This window comes from Athalia rosae, chromosome 7 (genome assembly GCF_917208135.1).
Source record: "Athalia rosae chromosome 7, iyAthRosa1.1, whole genome shotgun sequence".
Lineage (NCBI taxonomy): Eukaryota > Metazoa > Arthropoda > Insecta > Hymenoptera > Athaliidae > Athalia > Athalia rosae.
Window position 1 is genome coordinate 3,616,732 of NC_064032.1, and position 21,823 is coordinate 3,638,554.

At 43.4% G+C, this 21,823-nt stretch overlaps 1 protein-coding gene across 2 annotated transcripts in view; it reads right to left on the reverse strand.

Annotated features, from left to right (window-relative positions):
- The window catches only part of LOC105683115 (unconventional myosin-IXAa), a 182,197-nt gene that overhangs the window by 16,251 nt on the left and 144,123 nt on the right, over positions 1–21,823 (reverse strand). For both annotated transcript variants that reach the window (XM_048659117.1, XM_020856114.2), the window contains one exon: positions 9,717–10,418. In XM_048659117.1, coding sequence (XP_048515074.1) covers positions 9,717–10,269 — 553 coding nt within the window. In that variant the 5' untranslated portion in view covers positions 10,270–10,418. The remainder of the gene's footprint in view (positions 1–9,716; positions 10,419–21,823) is intronic.

Sequence of the window (21,823 nt, forward strand, 5' to 3'; positions counted from 1 at the left end):
ATGTATGTATATATATATATATATATATATAACGTAAAAACCATAAGCGAGGGCAGCGGTTGAAGAATTTTGTTTCCCCTCTTTTCTTTCGACGTCTCTTTTTTTCCTCGATTTTGTAATTTTTATACACATAAACGTACATTTTTCTTTTTCTTTCGCTTCTTACGGAGCGTCTCTTTTTTTTTTTTTTTGTTTTTAAATTACAACGCAGTCTCTGCCCCCATTGAGAAATATCGATGCGATAATTTTTATTTCATCGATTAAAAAACATATAAGAGAACCCGACGTGCCGCCGCGTTACTTCAGAATGAACGGTCGCGCTCGACCGTGCGTTGAAGTCTCCGAAAATATCGTCCGTTCCCTTCGGGCTCGAAGCGAATTTCTGTATTACCGATCCTAGAAATTTTTTCTTTCTTTTTTTTTTTTCTTTTTTGTTCTTCCATTCCAATGACTGGAATAGTTTCGAGAGAAGAATTCAGATTCTTCGGATACGACCGGAACCGTCTAGGAATTCTTCGGGAGAAAAAAAAAGAAAAAAGGACGTGAATCATCCCGGATAGAAATTTGTAGTGTATACGACGAATGATTGGACAGAGGACGAAGTGGTAACGAATGAATGAAAATTGTCGTCGAATTGCCGCGATTGACTTCTCACGATATTTAACAGCGTGCGATCCTTACACAATATTATAAATTTCCTTTCGGATATTTTTATGTACCGATTCGAACGAATGTACGGGCGTAAATAAATAAATAAATAAATAAATAAATAAATAAATGAACGTGCGTATAGAATAAATGTGTACATAAACGGACGGATGAATAAGTTATAATCCCGATCACGAGGGATAAAAGTCGGGAGTTTCGTGGGCACACCGGGGGATACGAACGGGAATACATACGTACGTATATTTTATGAATATATATATATATGTATTCGTGAGCTTTGGGTCTCCCAGTGGTCGACGGCCCCGCAGTCGTCGCCGCGTATGTCTTGGGTGCGCGAGCATCAAGGACAAGGATATCCTTATAGCGGGGAGGCCGCAGCTAATGGAAAACGAGAGAGATGAGGTTACTGTGTTTTGTTTACGACGCGGAGGGACGCCCGAGGCGGCCATATTGGATTCCACCTCTCCGGGCTGTAGATCAAAATTATAAGGCGGGACACCCGCCGCAGGGACCCGCGTCCGCGGGGTCTCGCGTATCCCCGAAAATCGTCCCCTTTTCTCCGCCGATGTATAAAGAAAAAAAAAAATAAATAAATGACAAGAAAACAACGAGATCGATGTTTCTTTTTTCTTCCAAAATTATTTCCACAAAAGTCCGCCGATTCCTCCGTACCGCGTCGGAAATCGCTAGCCGCATACGTCGCGAGGAGAAACCGAACGCGACCGTGCGGATGATCGAAGTAGAGGAAAAAAAAAAGAAGGAATTACCGCGGTTACGACACACGCCGATGATGACCGGCGGACGAAACGTCGGCGGCTAAAAACGGGAAGAAAAAAAAAAAAAATATTGAGAAAGGAGAGAGAGAGAGAGAGAGAGAGATCGGTTGTGAAGTGTCCTAAGGAATCGAAGAGACTTCGTACACCTTCAACGCTTCTCGTTGTACTCTAGGATTATTATTTTTTTTTACTTTTTCTCTTTCTTTTTTTTATGACAGTTCGAAAAATACCGAGAAAAGATTCGATCTGTAGGATCGTTAGTCGTGGGATTCAAATTCTGTGGTGGCTAACTAAGCGGACCCGCCGAGTTTCAAACAGGTTCTTCTGCGTACGTTCGTGATCGTAGGAGCTCGGCGCGTTCGAGACGCTCGCGGTAGTGAGGTGATTTTCGTTGTGTGTCGGTTCTATGGACGGTGCGAGCTAACTCCTCGGAGCCCCGCGGTTCGCCTCGCTGCCGATCGTTTTCGCGTCGGTAAAATCGGCCGCCGATTTTAAAACCGTTTTCACGGTCGCCGGTAACTCTACCTGGCGAAAGCGATCGGAGACCGAAACCTCGGTGGAGAACGCGACTAGTCGGAAGGAGAGAATTTTTCTCAACGACACGAAAGGGAGAACTTTTACGCGACGTCGGTACGCGCGAAACTCGCTACTCTGTTGATAAATGAAATTTTTACGCGTTGCGATCGGCAAAATGGAAATCGGCAGAACGCAACCGATCCGATCCAGGGCCTCGGTTGTATCTTTCGAGGACAAGGAAGGGCCCGGAAGGACGACGGCCTCCGGATTTTTCGAATCGGACTCGACGCGACCCTCGATTTTTCTTGCACGAATTTCTCGTCGGTGTAAATCGATCATCGGCGATTTAATTGGCGTTCATTAATTGGGAGACGTATTGTTAATTGGTAACACAGATTACGAGCGCGACAGGTAAAAAGCGTAAGAAGGTAGAAGGTAGAGTTATAACAGGAGTTTGAAGAGTATGACGATAGCGGGGGAATAATAATGGGGTAAAAAATCGGGGCTAAAAATGGAGTTCCTCGACAATGCGCGTTCTTCGTTGCAGAACGGTTTGCCGAATTCGTAGGACGAGGGGGGGGCGGTAAGGGGTAAGGGGGGAGTAAGAGGGGGTAAGGGGGGGGTGGAGGGTGAGGCTCTGTTTCGGGGCCGCGCATCAGAAATGTGGGCCTTGGTGCGGCAAAAACGCATCGGCCTGGTGTCACCGAGTGACGGATGGCCGAGTGAAGATGCCCCAAGGGCCGCCGAACCGAAACCCAGGATTCTCGATTCGGGTTCCGACTCGCGACTTTTTGCGACGGTTGGCTCGCTTTGAAAGTTCCCGTAACTCGATACCTGCGCGCCGCGCCGCACTAACGGAATTAAAGGCAAATCGCGTCCAGGAAGCGCGGTCCAGAGGCCGTACCGGCCTTTCGTACCGATACACCGCGGAGAGGATACGCGACTCTTTAACGAGGAGATGATGCGAGAAGTGAAAGAAAAAAAAAAAAAAAAACGTTTCGTTCGATAAAAATCCCCGGCGGAACCGCAAGAAGCCAGATATATCGAAAGGACGACGTTATATCGTCTCCCTACCTTTTTTCTCTTTATTAAACGAGACGGAATTTCGGACGAGTCCCTCATAACTCGATACGCCGATCGCGTCGTTATGACTCGCATCGTAACAATCATTTTTCTCTCAATTATTTTTTTTTCTTTTCCGGCCGCCGCCGTCATCTTTTTCCGCGTAAAATCGGCACCGAGGGTTTCGGGGGTCCAAGAGCGCTATTTGTACATCGGGGTACAGCTGTAAGTAACGCGTATGTATAACGTATATAAAGCAGATTGACGATTATACTGACAAGAACCGTCCAATTGGTAACCGCCGCGGATTCCAATTACGAGGTGGACGACAGTGACAACCGGGTAGAGAGCAAACGAGCTGTAGCGGGGCCCTCGTCGTTCCGTCGATCAATTCCGATGCGTAGAGTTCTCTTAAGGGGAGTTGGCGATTCGAAGCAACGGAAATCAGAAGCGACTCGACCGTCAATTGTATGCACGGGGCTCGCCGTACAACGGCCGATGATACGCCGAACGCGATCCCCGCGGGGACGCGGACGCTCGCTCTCCCTACTTCACGGTGAAATAAATGCGGAGCCGATAGCAGCGAGCAAATCTTGACCACCCGCAATGGAAAGCCGCCAACCCCGGCCGTAAACCGATCGCGCCGAATGATCGTCGCGACCTCCGTAGCCAAACGTATCGCGAGCCACCCCGCACTTCCGGCAGGACGAAGAAGCGTCCCTTGCGCGACTCGAGACGCGGAGCAGAGAGGAAAAGAAAAAAAAAGAAAGAAGGAGGAATTCTCACTCGTCCGGTTCGGTGTAACGAATGCTCATGAATGAATATCGTCGGGTGTGGATCGGAAAATCGGAAGTGAGATACCGAAGGCGATTCGAAATCGGAATTTCGAGGCGATCGAGGCTGCGTATGGGATCTGCATGGCGATAATTAGGAGTGTGCAAACCGCTGACGGACGTAATTGGGTATGAGTGACGTTCGGAGGAAAGGGTTTGGACGTAACAAAGGGGGGCGCGGAGATATCCTCGCGACGAGATAAATCTAAAGGAGCAGAAAAGAGGAGAAGGAAGAACGAGAGAAAAAGTCGATGAAAAAGGAAGAAGGACGTTGCGGAGTGCCGCTGCAGTCGAAGGATCGCGAATCGTGCGGAGGACTTCCCGGGCGCGCGCGCGCGCGAGTCGCGCGTTCGCAGAAACTCGGGACTCAAAGGACACCACGACGGTGGTATCGCGTTGCAGCGTTGCGCGCGCGCTCTCTTTTCCAAAAGGGTTTTTAAAACAAGAACACCGAGGGCGAAACGCGAAGATCGAAGACAATCGTAACGAGGTGTGTTAGAGCGGCACTTCGCGAAGGCAGGGCCTCGCGAACCCAGATTCCGGTTCAGGTATATCGGAGGTGTAGTTGAAAACGACGATCGTGATTCGCCGTATAACATGCGGTTATTTATAACCGTAGCGCAACCGTCGATAAAGCACGCACGCACGCACACGCGCGGCTTTGTACACCTTCGATATAATAACGATAATATTCACGGCGCGAGAAAACTGAAAATCCTTTATTTTTCCCCATCTCGCCAAACTGAATTACCATTATCTACAGTACTTCGGTATCGCGTATCGGATTTCAATTTCAACAACGAAATCGATCGATAGTACGGAAAATATTTTTTCACAATCTTCTGTAGTATCTGAGCTCTGAATCGGTTAATCGATAAAAATTTTCCGATCGAATCTGAATTTTTGATACCTCGAGGTGAGAAAATTTTATTTCACTTTCCTCGCTTTCGAATGAACGTTGAAAAAAATGTTTGCGAAGAATGAGATAAGCTAACGTCTTTTTTGCCGCATTTTTGGTTTGTTACCAGACAAAGTGTTCTTCGGGTTACCTTAGAGAATGTAACGTTATGTACCGCGAGATGCTTAAATCGGGAGAAAAAGGGCCTTCTTATCTGAAAACCGATACTTCGAATACGACCCGATCGTAATTATCGAAAGTATACCGTCCTCGTTTAGCTTTTACTCGCGAAGTAACGAAAATAACAAAACGATAGACGTAATCCGCGGATATTTAGTGGGCTGAGAAGAGCGCGGTGAAGATTCGGCTTTGGAAGTTAAGTTCGAAAAAGAAAATTTCCAAATTGAATCGTAACTGCTCTTCAAATTTTCAAGATCATCGCTTCCGATTCCGAAGTATACGTACCTACCAACAACGACGTTATCGGATTCCCGTTTTTCAAAATTCCGAGCACGTTTTTCACGTTAATAGAAAAAAAAAAAAAAAAAACAAAGTTTCGACGGAATCGAATGATCGGGGGGGACGGGGGTTTCGAAAAGCTGCGCGTGCACGACGTATCGTCGAACCGATTCGGTTTTATTTCGTTAAAACTTTCCGATAATTTGTTTCGGGGTGAGTTTTTTTCCCTTTCCCCTTCCTCTTCCTCTTACTTTATATTTTTCCTTCTTTTTGTTTTTTTTCGTTTTTTTTTTTTTGTCCTCTGCAGCGGTGTAGCGCTTGAAAATTACAATTTCATGGGTGGTAATGTAGCGGAGAATATAAGCGAGTCGGGCAATCTATTTGGGGATTGGAAGGAGGATTGAGGTACGTAGAAACGTGTACGTATATCTCATACACACACATAACTAGGGTACGTAAACGCGTGCGCGTAGTAGAATAGGGATTCCCAAAAGCGCCCTTCGGAAAGATCTTCAATAACGTAATCAAGAGTGATTTACCAATCACGACGACAACCGCTCACCCCCTTCGTACAGTGTGTATATATACATATATACCCCCCCTATGTGGTACATGGATTATAAATAGTACATATATGTAAGCTTATTTATCTATATGTGCATGTGCCCGCTCGGCATTTACCCTCATCCGGTCTTTGCGCGCCACCAGATGCCCTCAAAAGACCTTTTGCGCGATCCTTTGCTCTTCAGCTACCGTTCAAATGTTCCCTCTTTCTTTACGGTTTGTCAAAGACCCAAAGAGGATCGCTGATGTTGGCGCGTTTCCGAAGCCACGAACCGCGCGACGGTTTTCCTTATACCGTGCCGCACGGACGTATCGGTATACGTCGCGAACCTAATTTAATCACCACCGTTAATAATCGTTTTCCTATTCAATGAGACGAAACTTCATTTTTTTCATCCCCCTTGCTACCGAATATCGTTCGAATTCGATAACCGTTTCTCGTTCAATTTTTTTCGCTATTTTCGTTTGCATACCCCGAGAAAATTGAGCGGATAAAAAAAAAAAAGAAAAACATTGACCAAAAATAATGTAATCGTAGAGCGCGGGTACACCGGTCGTTATAAATTCTCCGGTAGGTCGTCTCTCGCGGTAAGCGTCGAAAAGCCAGAGAGCGGAGAAGAAAGAGGAGAGAAAAAAGAAGAAAAAAAAATGTATAAATAAATAATTTTCCACCCCCTCGTGCTTTCGAGTACACAAAATATAACCTAATACTACCCTTTATAAATACCCGGAGAGGAGGAAGAGACGCTGTTCGAAAATTTGTGAAATGTACTTCCTTTTTTTTCGGCCGGTATCGGAACGATCGGTCGGGGTACCGCGGGGTGATAAATATATACGTATAGGTGAGTCCGGAAGGTGAGAGAGAGAGCTCGCTACCGCGTATTCGCAATTCAAAAATTATATTTTCCCTTCGATGAATAATAATTTAATATGTCCCGTTTGTTATGGAAATCCAGTCTCTCTCTCTCTCTCTCTGCACCCAGCGCGTAAGCCGCGGTCCCAGCTTCGCGTGATTTGTAATTTGTAAGCGTAAGCGTCGCCGCCATATTGCGTGATTGATCGCATATAGCTGCCTCCCGCTATTATTATACACGTTGCCTACGCCGCCGCCGCAGTTTTCCTCGTTTTGACTTTTAAAATCGCTACGGTTTTCCCATGTTTTTTTTTTTTTGTCCGCAACGATCGACTCGTTTTCGAAAACCTCCGAAAAATCTTCGGTGCAACCCAATTGTCGTCATTGTGTATGAAGCGAGAAAAAATTATTCGCTCCAAATTTTGCAAAAACGAAAAAAGAAGGAAAGGTTTTTGAGGACGAAAGAAAAAAAAAAGGGATCGAACAACCGAGAGTAGGGAGAGAAGGTGGCACCGCTTTGGATGCGGAGGATCGAAGAAATGACGGGCGTAGGAAGAACGTGGAAAGAGGAGTTGAATTGGTGGGTAGATAGAAAGCCCCCTTACAAATTCACAGTATGCAAATATATGTAAAGCGCTCGGATACCGTGTTATCCGCGGCACGGAACATAAGGGGGGCCAAGAATAGTGGTGAAGGTTTGTTCGTAAACAGCGAGCGGTATTTCAACGTTGGGTATATAATTATCATCGTAGATACCTAATTGTTAATTACTGTACCATTGTTAGGATAGAAACGGAATATGGCGAGCGGGTGAGAGAGGGACGAGGGGGGGGGTTCGTCGGATTGCAGGGGGTGGTTGAGATGGAGAAAAGATGGCGGTGGGCGGAGGGAGTAGAATAATTGCCGCAGCTTCAAACTCTGCAATTTTCTTCGTTCGCCAGCTGATTAGAAAATTAGATTACAACCGTTGATTACATAATCAACCGTTATATCGAGAAAACCGGAACGTCGGTTCGTGCTAACGCAAAAATAACGTAAAAACTGAATACTGGAGCGTCGAGAAATCGGGACAAAGTTGGGAATGAAAAAATCGAAAAAAATTCATTCGAACGCGGAGTAATTTTTTTCGGATCTTTTGGTTGTCGATCCGACAATCGCGTGAGAATCGTCGAGGATTTGAATTTTTAGAAACCGACGAATAAAGAAAGAAAGAAAAAAAGAAAGATGAAAAAAAATAAAAATGATTCTTCGCGAAGGTTTTTTTTTTTATTCCCGACGGACGTGTACGGTCGAACGAAAAATGTCTCGTTGTTCAAATACGCGTAGCTATGCGCGACTAGAAATAAGTAATATATAATGTCGATGGGCCGATGCGAGCGGACGCGTTGGATGTGCAACGTGCAAAAGTGATTTATGCGTTCACGCGTGTTTCGACGAATGTTTTGCTCGCGCTATACAACGATGCCTCGCTTTATATACCTACACCTATACGGTATATATATATATATATATATAACGTACGCGGTGTTGGCAGGTTGTTCTGCCCACCTTTTTTTGCCACCGACGTTACGTCCGCCGCGGAGTACTAATGAGTAATGGGTCATTGTCAGTCTTTACAAGGTGTAGTGATTTCACGCTTATGTGCACCTCTACCCCGTACACACTCTTAGTCCCTTTTACCCACCGTCTATGTACATATATATATGTATATATATATATAGCTCCAATTTTATACACCCTTCCTTCCGTTTTTCGCTGATGTCGCCTCGGTATTTCGAATGTACACATATATATATATATATATATTTATAACATACCAGTTATCAGGACACTCGTCACCTCATACAACGTCAGACAACTGTCGCCTCGCGCGCTTTCGCCTTACCTGCAATTTTCCTATACTCGCAAAAACAAAAAAAAAATCATCGCTTTTTTTCTAAACCCGTTCCTCTTTCCGTTGGGTCACCGCACCGCGCCAAGTGACGACCAGCTGTTCTGCATCCGATTCGTTCGTAATCTTTGCGCGAGACGAATGTTTTTTATTTATTTATTTTATTTTTTTTCTCTCTTTTCAAGAAAGTTAAGCGATGAATCGTGATTTTCGACGATTTCTTCGCGTCGTTATTAGTAATTGAGAGTTGGATCGGTCGGATGAAGCGGAAAGATTCTGGGTACGTTTCGGTGGCGTCGAACAGATTCGTCGAATCTAAATTTAATCAAACACGTCAAAATGAGCAGAGTGCGCGTAGATACACGTGAAAAATAGTAGGCGCGGGACGCAGGTCCGTTCTACCATATAGGTAATACGCATACGGTGATATACGTATGTCCGTACAAAGGTAATTCGTTATTTCCGTAATTACCGACGAAGGAGAGGACGTCATGCTGCCCGCCATTACGGTGTCTTCTATCCTGGTTAATTAAGTTTCTGTTGATTTATTATTGTACGTAGCAGAGCAGAGCAGAGCAGAGCCGATCTCCTCAGTTCTGCTTAACAAAAAGCCAAAGCCCGAAGAGGCCGTATTCCAGCGAACGTTGTAGCACCTATACTTTAATGATCCGCCGACCCGATTACGCACAATGAGATACCGCGCGGTAATATTATACCAAAACGCCCGGCGTATTATATAGGTACGCAAGGATCGCCTTCGATATCTCGTAATAAAACTCGGGGAAACGTACCGTTCGACCGACGCGACGCCCCGGTTTTTCCTTTTTACCTTTCGTTTTGATCGCTCTCAAATTGACCCACGAAAAAACTGAAAATTAGATTAAAAACCATCGCGTAGCGACGCACCTTGCAACGCAACGCAATCGGCTGTACCCGCGTAGGAAAAAAAATTCTTCCAATTTAAAATCGTGATGAGGAACAAAAAAGGAGGCTCTCGAGACCGAAGAACAAAAAATTTGAGAGATGAATAATTTCTAACGTCATTGGGGAAAGATTTTTCGAATCGGGTGTGCGTGCAGCTGGCGGTCCGTGGAGAATTTTGAAAAATTTTTCTGGGGTCGTTCGATTTTCGTGCGGCAATCGAAAAACCGGGATAGCGATAAAAAATTTGAATATAGGATGAATTTCGACTCACCGGAGCATGGAATTTTCGAGGACGTCGAAGACCTCTGAAGGAGCCAAGATTGGAGGGCGAGTCGCTCCCGGTGTCTGCAGAAGAATTCCGGTCGTATTCCGTGGTGTTTCAAAAAATCGTCGCACCTCTTGAGATCGGCTAGAGCTTTCGCGGCGTCTACCGTCTCTACGTTGTCCTCGTTGTCGTAATTTTCGTTCTCGTTATCCTCGAGTGACGAACAATCGTTACCCAAACTAGCGGCGTCCGACGAACTACGCCTGGATGATGAATTTCGCTGATCCTCGTAAGTTTCATCCGGTAAAAGCATCCCCATATTTGATATCTCTTCCGACGAATTGCAAGCGATCCTTTCCGATAGCGAATCAATTTTCGATGTACCGTGAGACGTCCGCGGCAAATTTTGCGCCGATACGATTCTTTTCACCATAATAATGTCCCCCGATAGCCGACAACCGACGCGTTTGACGCACAGAAGAAAATCGCTACGATCGTTCTCCCCATCTCTCGGATCGTTGAGACCTTCAGCTGGAAGTCGGTCGCGTCCAAAGCACATATCGCATCCGGGAAGGTATAATATTTAGATAAATTTCACACGAAAACTCCGCGATACGAGAAAAAAAACGATCATGGAAGGGGAGAGAAGGGACCGTCCGAAATCCAAAAATTTCAGCTCTCAAATTCGGCGACCCTCTGCGCCGGTATCTGAAAATCAGAAGAAAAAAAAATCATGAAAATATTTGGGGTCACCGGGTATCGATGCACAGGTGTAACGTATTCGTAGTCGTGGGCGGATTGTATGCGTGACCGAAGGAAAAATTGAAAGAAAAAAATAAGGGAAAAGGAATCGAAAAAAAAACTGGGGGTGGGAACGAGGTGGTAAATTATTGGCGCAAACAGGCGTATAAAAATACCGGGAATAATTTACATGCGGGAATAGGGAAGGGAAGGAAAGAGGGAGGGAGGGGGGGGGGGGGGGGGGGGTTGTGTTCTGGATATAAGGTAGCGAGCTAGTACATTAATTAACAATAACATGTTGGCGGTTGGCAATTTGGTTGGAAAAATTTTACGAACATATATATATGTATACCAAGAGTTCCATACGAAAGTGGCCACTCCATACGCCTGACTAGCGACAACTCATCTTGCGTTTACCAACACACGAATTTTTCACGTGCGTGAACCTCCGTCGGTATCAGCAGTTAGGAGCGTGCGAAAAATCTGAAAATTGGGATCTTGCCAGGGCCCCTAAAGCAGCTGCTGGCGCCTCGCGGAGCATTTCCTCTCGCTTTTGAATCCAGCAAACAAATAGTCCAAGCGTCGCAAATGTTGCATTCACATTCGCAGGAAAGATTGAGTCCAAATTATTAACAACATTTTCGAGCCACTGGAATTATTCGGATGCGGAAATTTATGTGACGTTAATCAAAAATTCGTAGTTTATAATTCGGTACAGTGTAAAACGTGATTTGGCAGACGGAATCCTCGAAGCGCACCATGAAGAGCACAATCAATAAAATCAGAGTAGGTAAGTGTGAAAAATTATTCTACTACAATTTGCGTAGAGATGAATTTGCATGAGGATGATACGGATTCTCTGAGGTATTATTTAGCTGAGTTGACTTCCATCCGCTTAAAAGCATGACACAAAAGCGGAGTATTTCAATCAGGACAAATCAAAAGCATTTGTGACCAAGGTACAAAACATTCACTTTATTACGTGATGATCAATTTTATTAGGTCATTAAAATCAACAAGTCTGTTATTTTCAATAAACATTGGTGAGGAAAAATTTATAACACTGCAACTTTGTTGAATTTCAAGACTCGTACAAATGATGAATCGATGTTGAAAAACATCGGTTATTATAAAAAACCACACATAACACTGAAGACCTGATTTCAATATCTGAAACAAAATAATACATCGATACAAAATCAAAAATGTATGTAAGGAATCGTCGATGTAACCACTGTTACTTCCCTCACATCGCATTCGCAAAGAAAAAGATTACAGCAATGTTCCGCCAACTACCAGTGATTGTGATGACTCTTTTCAAAACTCAGCAACGGTACCGACAAGAAGTCACCTGGAAGATGACCAAATCCCAACCACAAAAGATATTCGTGGGACAAACCTGCAGCAATCACGAAAAAATTATTATTGACAAAATTGTGTCTTTTGATGCGATAACTGTGAAAAAAATATTTTCAAGAACATTAAATAAATGGTATTCATACCTCTGCCAAATAATTTGTTGTTCAAAAATAAAGATGTCTCCCTGAAGATTGGATGACAGCTTCTGGAACCAGAGAACAAGCCTATACAAGTATGAAAAAAGATGTTTTAAATATGCAAAACGCAAATTACTTCGTGATTCAGTTTTTGAGAAGGATGTTGGTCGATGGTAAGCGGTTGAGTTCTTTCAAGCGGCAGTGACGTTCAAGCCTTGGAGCAATTGGAATCGCTCCTGAGATATCTTGAAATTGACAACAAAATAGTTGGAGCAGCAAATCTAGAAAAAAAATACATCATAATTACACTCAAGTTCATGAAGAATATCAGTTTAGGTATTTTGAGCATCACCTCGATTTCCGAACTACTTTGAGGTTTAAGATGCAGAGTTCACGACAGCAGCAGTCATCTGATTTCCAGACCCGAAGGTGCTCCATTAGAATGAAAAGTGATTCAATACTCTACTCCGAGCAGCTGTAACTTTTTGGTATACAACTTGGAGGAAATTCCTTATAAAGTCTCTGAAAGATTGCAATTGAGGTTTGCAGAACTTCATATTTTTTTATACTTTGCAAAATCTTGACAAGATCTTTGAATCCCGATTTCAAAAATTTTCGTCGAGTTTCACTTTACATGTGTGGTGTAACATTTTCGAAGTCTCCTTGCTTGCAGGAGTTGAGGTGTACAAAGCGGCAAATCTCATGCTTCGAAGACGCAGAGTGCCTTTTTGAAATTTTGCAGATAAAAGCGGTCGACTTCCTTTACATATCAGTCATTTCGAAGATTTTCAGTCACAGAGAATCTTTACACAGTTTTTGAAAAAGTAGCGGTGAATTTCTCTCAAGTTTTTGGAATTTCAAACTCCATTTCAATTTTCAAGTGTGATGTAACACTTTCAAAGTCCCCTTGCCATTAGAAATTGACGTTTACACAGCAGCTGTTCCATTCCTTCGAATACACGAGAAGCGTTTGGAACATTTGTAAAAGAAAGGCAGTCTAGTACCTTCCGATATCCATTGATTCGGACGTTCTCAGTTGATAAGTATCTGTCTACAAGAGTTGCGGTTGCACTCTTCCAAGTTTCAGTTAGTTTGCATTTCTTCTTCCAAAGAAAATATTCTGAAGATTGGCGACTAATGTTTTCGAAGCTGCAGTTATCATTCTTCGAAGACAAAGGGTATCTTTCCAGTGTTCTAGAAAAAGAAGCAGTTTCAGTTTTTGTACTTCCAGTTCATCAAGTATTCACGATATCATTGTCCCTCAAGCGGAGTGGCCCAACACTCCATTCGTCACGTTTTGAATTAGCCTACCGACCACCTATCAAATGTTCAAAATGACCGCCTTCTGCTGCCGAGCAATAGCCAGCTCTATCGTAAAAGGCATTCGTCATATTTCTGACTATTGCCGGCTCCATTCCATGTAAAATTTCGACCAGCTTTCGCTGGGCCGACGGAACATCTCTCAGAACTTCTCCTGCAGAATAAAAACGGTGGCGCATCCAACCCCACAACGCAAAGTCCAATGGACTTAGATCTGGAGATCTCGGAGGCCATGATATCGGTCCCTGCCTGCCGATCCAGCGTCCCGGAAACTGGGCATCTAAATACTGCCTCACGGCCAAGGTATTATGAGCCGGTGCCCCATCTTGCTGGTACCAGATCGGAGGACCCTTACGATGGAACACAAAGATTGTTGGATTCAGTTCATGTTATTAAGATTCAATGATTCATGATGTTACATAACGAAAATCATTGTCAATGAATGGTAGACTAGTTCATTGTGGTAAGACCAGTGATAGTAAAAATTTTTGCTATCACTGTTATACTTATACTCACATCTTGCTCGATAGCCCTAACTGCTGGGACGATCTGGTCTACCAACAGCGCCAAATACCTCTCGCCGTTTAGATTGCCATTGATGAAAAATGGTCCTATGAGCTGGTCGCCTACCATGCCAACCCAGACATTGACCTTTAAGGGGTACTGAGTTCCGGTCTCTATCATCACATGGGGATTCTCCCTAGCCCAAAATCTGGTATTTTGGCGATTTGGTGCCCCTGCCAACTGGACGGTACACTCATCGGTATAACAGATGCGGTCCTGGAGCGAATCGTCGGCATTGATGATCTCAATCATGGTTTCGCAAAATTCCATGCGCTGGAAATTATCGCGTTCGAGGAGTTCCTGATGCTCCTGTAATTTATATGCTTTGAAGTTTTGGGCCTTGAGAACCCTCCATACGGTGGTCTTCGCCAACCCTAGTTCTTGGGCAATCTGCCTACAGGACGTATTCATGCCCTCCTCTACCGCCAGGCAAATGTGGAGTACGGTGTCCTCGCTCAAGCGTTTTCGGGGAAACTCCAACGTCCTTAAAGACGGGTCTATAACGCCGGTTGTCACGAATTTATCCACCGTTTTTTGGATGGTGCTCTTCGACGGAATCGGCCGATCAGCGTGCTCTGCGGCGAAATTATCGCGGATGCGTCTGTAGCTCACGCCAGTTATCCAGGCCACTATCCACCCTATCCTCTCCGCGACCGTGTACACAATATTCGGCATCACGCAAAGTTTATTACTTATTCTAAATGAAACTTAAAAAACCACTGCACTCTCCAAGCACACACACACACAGCCCTGAGAAAGTTTAATCCAACCCAACCTTAACTGCACTCAGAAGTGTTCCTATAAAATCTAGGATAAATGATAATCTTTATAAAATAACTTAATCGCACTTCAAGTGTCCTAAATCCCCAAAAACATTCGACTGCACAAAAGTGTCCCGTCTGCAAAAGTCCTCACACCTCAACTTTAGTTCTACAATTATCAAATGAACCCTTCAATTCTCACGAACAATCACCGCTTCTATCTCAAAGTTCTAAGCACTACCTCGCAAGCTCAAAAAATCGCCAAAAGCTCCTCAAAATCGCAATAAATACTTGACAATCGTCTGTAAGAAATCTTTGACTCACAATCTGTTCATAAGAATCACCTTGATACAGTTGATTTGTGGAAATTCGCACGTGATAAAGGGGGGAAGTAAAACCAATCAGATTTTATTTACATATTGCGCGTTTGGTAGGACGAATGATAAGGGACAAATTCTGCCGTCTTGAGATCAACCAAACGCGCAAAATGTAAATATTTGCTATTTGTTAAATTGGCACCAAATCGCCAAAATACCAGATTTTGGGCTAGGGAGAATCCCCATGTGATGATAGAGACCGGAACTCAGTACCCCTTAAAGGTCAATGTCTGGGTTGGCATGGTAGGCGACCAGCTCATAGGACCATTCTTCATCAATGGCAATCTAAACGGCGAGAGATATTTGGCGCTGTTGGTAGACCAGATCGTCCCAGCAGTTAGGGCTATCGAGCAAGATGTGAGTATAAGTATAACAGTGATTGCAAAAATTTTTACTATCACTGGTCTTACCACAATGAACTAGTCTACCATTCATTGACAATGATTTTCGTTATGTAACATCATGAATCATTGAATCTTAATAACATAAACTGAATCCAACAATCTTTGTGTTCCATCGTAAGGGTCCTCCGATCTGGTACCAGCAAGATGGGGCACCGGCTCATAATACCTTGGCCGTGAGGCAGTATTTAGATGCCCAGTTTCCGGGACGCTGGATCGGCAGGCAGGGACCGATATCATGGCCTCCGAGATCTCCAGATCTAAGTCCATTGGAAATCGAGGTAATGCTCAAAATACCTAAACTGATATTCTTCATGAACTTGAGTGTAATTATGATGTATTTTTTTTCTAGATTTGCTGCTCCAACTATTTTGTTGTCAATTTCAAGATATCTCAGGAGCGATTCCAATTGCTCCAAGGCTTGAACGTCACTGCCGCTTGAAAGAACTCAACCGCTTACCATCGACCAACATCCTTCTCAAAAACTGAATCACGAAGTAATTTGCGTTTTGCATATTTAAAACATCTTTTTTCATACTTGTATAGGCTTGTTCTCTGGTTCCAGAAGCTGTCATCCAATCTTCAGGGAGACATCTTTATTTTTGAACAACAAATTATTTGGCAGAGGTATGAATACCATTTATTTAATGTTCTTGAAAATATTTTTTTCACAGTTATCGCATCAAAAGACACAATTTTGTCAATAATAATTTTTTCGTGATTGCTGCAGGTTTGTCCCACGAATATCTTTTGTGGTTGGGATTTGGTCATCTTCCAGGTGACTTCTTGTCGGTACCGTTGCTGAGTTTTGAAAAGAGTCATCACAATCACTGGTAGTTGGCGGAACATTGCTGTAATCTTTTTCTTTGCGAATGCGATGTGAGGGAAGTAACAGTGGTTACATCGACGATTCCTTACATACATTTTTGATTTTGTATCGATGTATTATTTTGTTTCAGATATTGAAATCAGGTCTTCAGTGTTATGTGTGGTTTTTTATAATAACCGATGTTTTTCAACATCGATTCATCATTTGTACGAGTCTTGAAATTCAACAAAGTTGCAGTGTTATAAATTTTTCCTTACCAATGTTTATTGAAAATAACAGACTTGTTGATTTTAATGACCTAATAAAATTGATCATCACGTAATAAAGTGAATGTTTTGTACCTTGGTCACAAATGCTTTTGATTTGTCCTGATTGAAATACTCCGCTTTTGTGTCATGCTTTTAAGCGGATGGAAGTCAACTCAGCTAAATAATACCTCAGAGAATCCGTATCATCCTCATGCAAATTCATCTCTACGCAAATTGTAGTAGAATAATTTTTCACACTTACCTACTCTGATTTTATTGATTGTGCTCTTCATGGTGCGCTTCGAGGATTCCGTCTGCCAAATCACGTTTTACACTGTACCGAATTATAAACTACGAATTTTTGATTAACGTCACATAAATTTCCGCATCCGAATAATTCCAGTGGCTCGGAAATGTTGTTAATAATTTGGACTCAATCTTTCCTGCGAATGTGAATGCAACATTTGCGACGCTTGGACTATTTGTTTGCTGGATTCAAAAGCGAGAGGAAATGCTCCGCGAGGCGCCAGCAGCTGCTTCAGGGGCCCTGGCAAGATCCCAATTTTCAGATTTTTCGCACGCTCCTAACTGCTGATACCGACGGAGGTTCACGCACGTGAAAAATTCGTGTGTTGGTAAACGCAAGATGAGTTGTCGCTAGTCAGGCGTATGGAGTGGCCACTTTCGTATGGAACTCTTGGTATATACCGAGTGGAATCGGTATAGTATATGAAAGCGTTGTATCCTGTACGGGTGTAAGCGGAACGTCGGCGCGCAACGATGTAACGTACGTTACGCAGCAGCTTGAACGAAACTCTGACGGTTGCCAGACACGCAAGCGTAATTAATAGCGTCAATACGCCGATAAAGTTCATTGTTGTCGATGAATCGCGACGATACGTGAGGAGAAAAAAAACAAAAAAAAAAAAAAACGGAGAAACAACCAACTTACGGCTCGTGTAGAAGCGCGAGTTATCGCGATATGGAAAACGCCGATTTACGTGGAAATAAACTTTTTTTGCTCCAATGAAAACCGGTCAGTTTTCACCGTACGACTCGTGGTCGTCGAAATGACGATGATTCGAAAACACGGAGTTACGGTGGACGGAGTAGGTTTAGCCTAACGCCGATTCATGGGAACATTTCGAAACGTGATTCGAGATGGTAGGAAAAAAAAAAAAAAGTGAAAAAAAAACGAAAAACCGATAGAAGAATAACGGACGTTGGTCTTTTCAATGGCATTAGCGATGCTACGAAAACCACCCACGGTGAATTACAATTGGTGATCTTTGCTGACCGCTCTCGCTGGCTGGCTCCTGCTTCCGATCTCCTGCTTCTCCTCTATATAGGCTTATAAAACCGTCCGAGAAGACCCGGTGGTGCATCATCACGACCTCACATATAGTCAGCGGGAAAAAGGTTCGCGAGAACGGTAGCTGCGTCACGACTCCATATACCCGTTAAAAAACAAAAACAAAAACAAAAACAGAAAAAAAAGAAAACAAAACGAACAAAAATGCAAACGTCCGACCATACGATGTTGTAAGTTTCTCACATCGAAACGATCCGGCGTTCTTCTTATTCTCTTTTCGATTCTCGTCCCACTTTTGAGGACTATCTCGACGGTTTTCTCTTATCGTATGACGACAAGGAGTGAAACAAGCCCCGTTTTCGTCGATATCATCCATCGATTAGATTCGGAAGCGAATCGGCAGTACTGTTAGCCGTACCGGTGCAAATGCCTCTTGGGCCAGTAATATCTCGCTATCGATCGAACAGTAAAGCTCGCACGATAATGAATAATAAATATCATCCAGCTCGGAGTTTCTGGTATATTCAAATCCGGGTTTAAAAGATATCGGGACGATATCTCGCAACCTCCGCGTCCCGGATGAATAAACCCTCGCGACCGATCGACCGTGAAAGTGTAACTGCGACGCGATCATCTTCTTCTTCGGATTATCGTCGTCCTCTTCTCCAACGACGCGTAATTTAAAATTCATATCTCCGAACCGAATAATTTTGAAAGGAAACAACGAACGTCCGTAATCCTCAAATACGTTTCACGTAACGTCGATTCCTCAGCGATGCAACGGACACCGCGGTAAATCACTCGCGGAATTCACCCGGTCAAACCGTACCGTCCCATTTTTTCTTGACACCGTTGGACGCTCTTCGAAATCACATTTCGAATTCCGGATGATTTCAAGTATACAGAATAAACATTGCCTGAATTTTTTCTTTTTTTTTTTTTCTTTGTTTTACGTTCCTCGAGAATTTTGAGTAATGCACGATCGTTCCCATGCCATATTACCGGATACTTTTAACCCGTGCATACGTTGCCGCGAGTGAAGGCAGAGCCTGTGATTAGGCCGGAGGCCCTAAACGCCCACCACCAACTCAAACCCCTCGACGACGAGACTCGAAACCTCCGCCACTGCAACGAAAACGTCTTCACTCGTGAGAAAGTACGATATTCGCCTGTAACCGAAGATTTTCTCGAAATAATTTTCGCGATTTCCGAACCAAAGGAATAGAAGGACTTTTCCAATCTCGTTTCGATTATTTCCGCTTTCTTCGTTCTCCCTTGTTTTTTTGTTTTTTTTTCCTTTTTCAAATTTATTTCCATTTAATTTTTTTTGTTCTCACAGCTGCCCACGACCGTGGAGTAGGTAATAACACAGTAGGTTATATATGCAATCATGTGGTTGTAATAAAGTAAAAGAAAAACACCTGTGACCAGATCGTAAGTTGGATATCTATGCATACATATATGTACAGCGCGGTATATATAATACCCGTGTACACGAGTACGTATACATAATATGTATATACAAATGTGTACATTGGTGTAGCGGACCCCTTTAAGATTATGACGATCATGTGCTGATGTTCGAAGCTATTACTTATCTCAGCCGAACGAAACGCCCCCGAAACCACCCCGAGTGAAGTAAAACCGTTACATATCTTGATTTTTATGGATAAGCCATCAACCCTGATTTTTGCCTCGTCGAGACGCGCCCGACGACGTCTCACCCCTTCATTATCGCTCTTCACCCCGAACCGTCGACCACGTCTCGCGAAACTTGAGAAAGAAAAAAAAAAAGGAGAGACGAAACGAAGATCGAAAGAGCCGAGTGAAAATCTACGTCACCGCAAAATCGGCAGAATTTGTCAATTTTCGAAAGACGTTTCCATGTGAATCTTAAAGAAGCGACGTTTCTTTCATGGTTTTTTTTTATTTCTAATTTTTTTTCTTTCGTTCAAGAGACACTCTGGCAATTTTTTGAAAAAAAGAAGAAACCGAATGAAGAGAGGGCCGAGAGCGTTGACGCGATATTAATTAAAATTTCCAAGAATTTAGCGCATTGAAATCACGTAATTAGGATTACAACTGCAGTTCAGTTCATGCGAAGTCCTGAATCCGGGGTAAAATCTGTGCACGCAATCGAGCAACGATTTGTGCATCCGAGCGCTATTAAATATATTTTTCTCCTTTTTTTTCTCGTTTTGTTTTGTTTTGTTTTTTTTTTTTCTTCAGTTTCACCGGATGCCGGGTATAAAACCCTAACAATAAACCCTTTCGCATGTGTTCATACAATTTATGCACTAAAATTGCATTTCCCACACTAAATTAAACGTAAGTTTCACCCCGTCTGTACGGCATGGTATCGAGTACAGTGCACGCGTGAGTGCAGAGTACACATATGAACGAAATAAATATTAATAAATACGGGTGAAATATTTCATTCGCGCGAAAAAACGAAGAGAGGGGGGGGGGGGGGGGGGAAAGAAGAGGTGGCGGCGGAACAACATAAAATATAAATACGAAGTACGAAGGCGAAAAAGAGAGAGAAAAAAAAAATCAGCTTAATTAAAATTCCACCGTTTCTCCATCTGCCGGTGCAGCAGCTATTACACCTACACACGTTGTATCGCCGCGCCGCGGCTGCAATTGCACTTTGAAAAAGACGAACGTCAAACAAACTCTATTTTCCATCATAATTTCACGTCTTCCGCGTACGTTGTCTCTAATTGCCTCGGTGTTCGCATGCCGTCAATTCTTTTTTCATTCATTCATTCGTTCATTTTTTTTTCTCTCTTTCGTTTCTTGTCGCGAGACAATTACGCATCTTCGTCACGATTTTTTTCTCCCCCCGGCATCTCTCTCTTTCCATCGGCTTTTTTCCGAATTGACAGAAAAACGAGAACGAGAAGAAATTCGAAAAACTCCGAAGGCGATTTTACACTCATCGCCTCGTGGCGACCGTGGATCTCGTTTCGAAGTTTTTTACTCTTCGTTTTTCGTTTCTTCCCTTTGGTTTTGATTTTTTTTCAACGTATCGAGATCGCGTGTCCAGCGCGCGGTGCACCTTATAACCCTGACCTTTGATCCCGTATGCAGTGGGGCCCGGTACACAACGTGTGTAGCATATAATTACGGGGTCAGACCTTCGGACGAAGGGCTATATCCCGAATATCTCTTCTCGCTCCGCCTTATATATTACTTTAAACTTAACCGAGGAAAACACCACATGCACCGACGGCGGCACCGAACGCCCCCCCCCCCCCCCCCCCCCATCACCATCCCTCATCGCTTCTTCGAGGAACCAACTTTTCGTACACGTTGTTTTATTATTCCCATGCCCCTCCGACTGTTTATTTTTTATTAACTCTTTTTTATCTTTGCATTTTTTTTTTTTTTGCACTTCGTCAGGTGCACAAAATATACTCGAACGTATAACGTTATAGGTATAGGACGTTTAGCGCCAAGTCACCATTTTTTTTTTTTTCTAGATAATTGAACCCACCCCGTATGTACGGAATTTATAGTTCGATCTACAGCTGAGCTAGGAGTAGAAACTCGGAAGCTAATTTTCTAATATCTATTTATAATCAATCTATTATACCTGGGTATGGTGTTTTTTTTATTCAATTAGATACACGCGTGTGAAAAATTATTGTAATTAATTTGATTAATGATCATAAATTAGGGAATTTCGTGGGGTGTGAAACACGATTGCTTTTCACCGGACCCCAAATCGGATCGAGCTTTTCGAATATATGCGAGATTTGAACTTTTCGCGTACAAGCAGATACGCGAATATCACTCTTCCATTATTTTTTTTTTTTTCGTTTTTTGCAACGGTTTGAAATTTTTTTTTGTCGCTCGAAAAGTTTTTCCTCCGTTTCGTCGGGGCTACCCCATATACTCGCCGTACGTGTGTGTGTCCTCGTCTTCCGAATAGTTACGACCATTTCCCAGTTACGTATGGGAGCATTTGCATTCCACGAACGATCTTCGAAGATTGACGATTAGCCGGTATAGGTATACGCGAGGGAGGAAAGGGGAGAGCGGAGAAAAAAAAAAAGGAA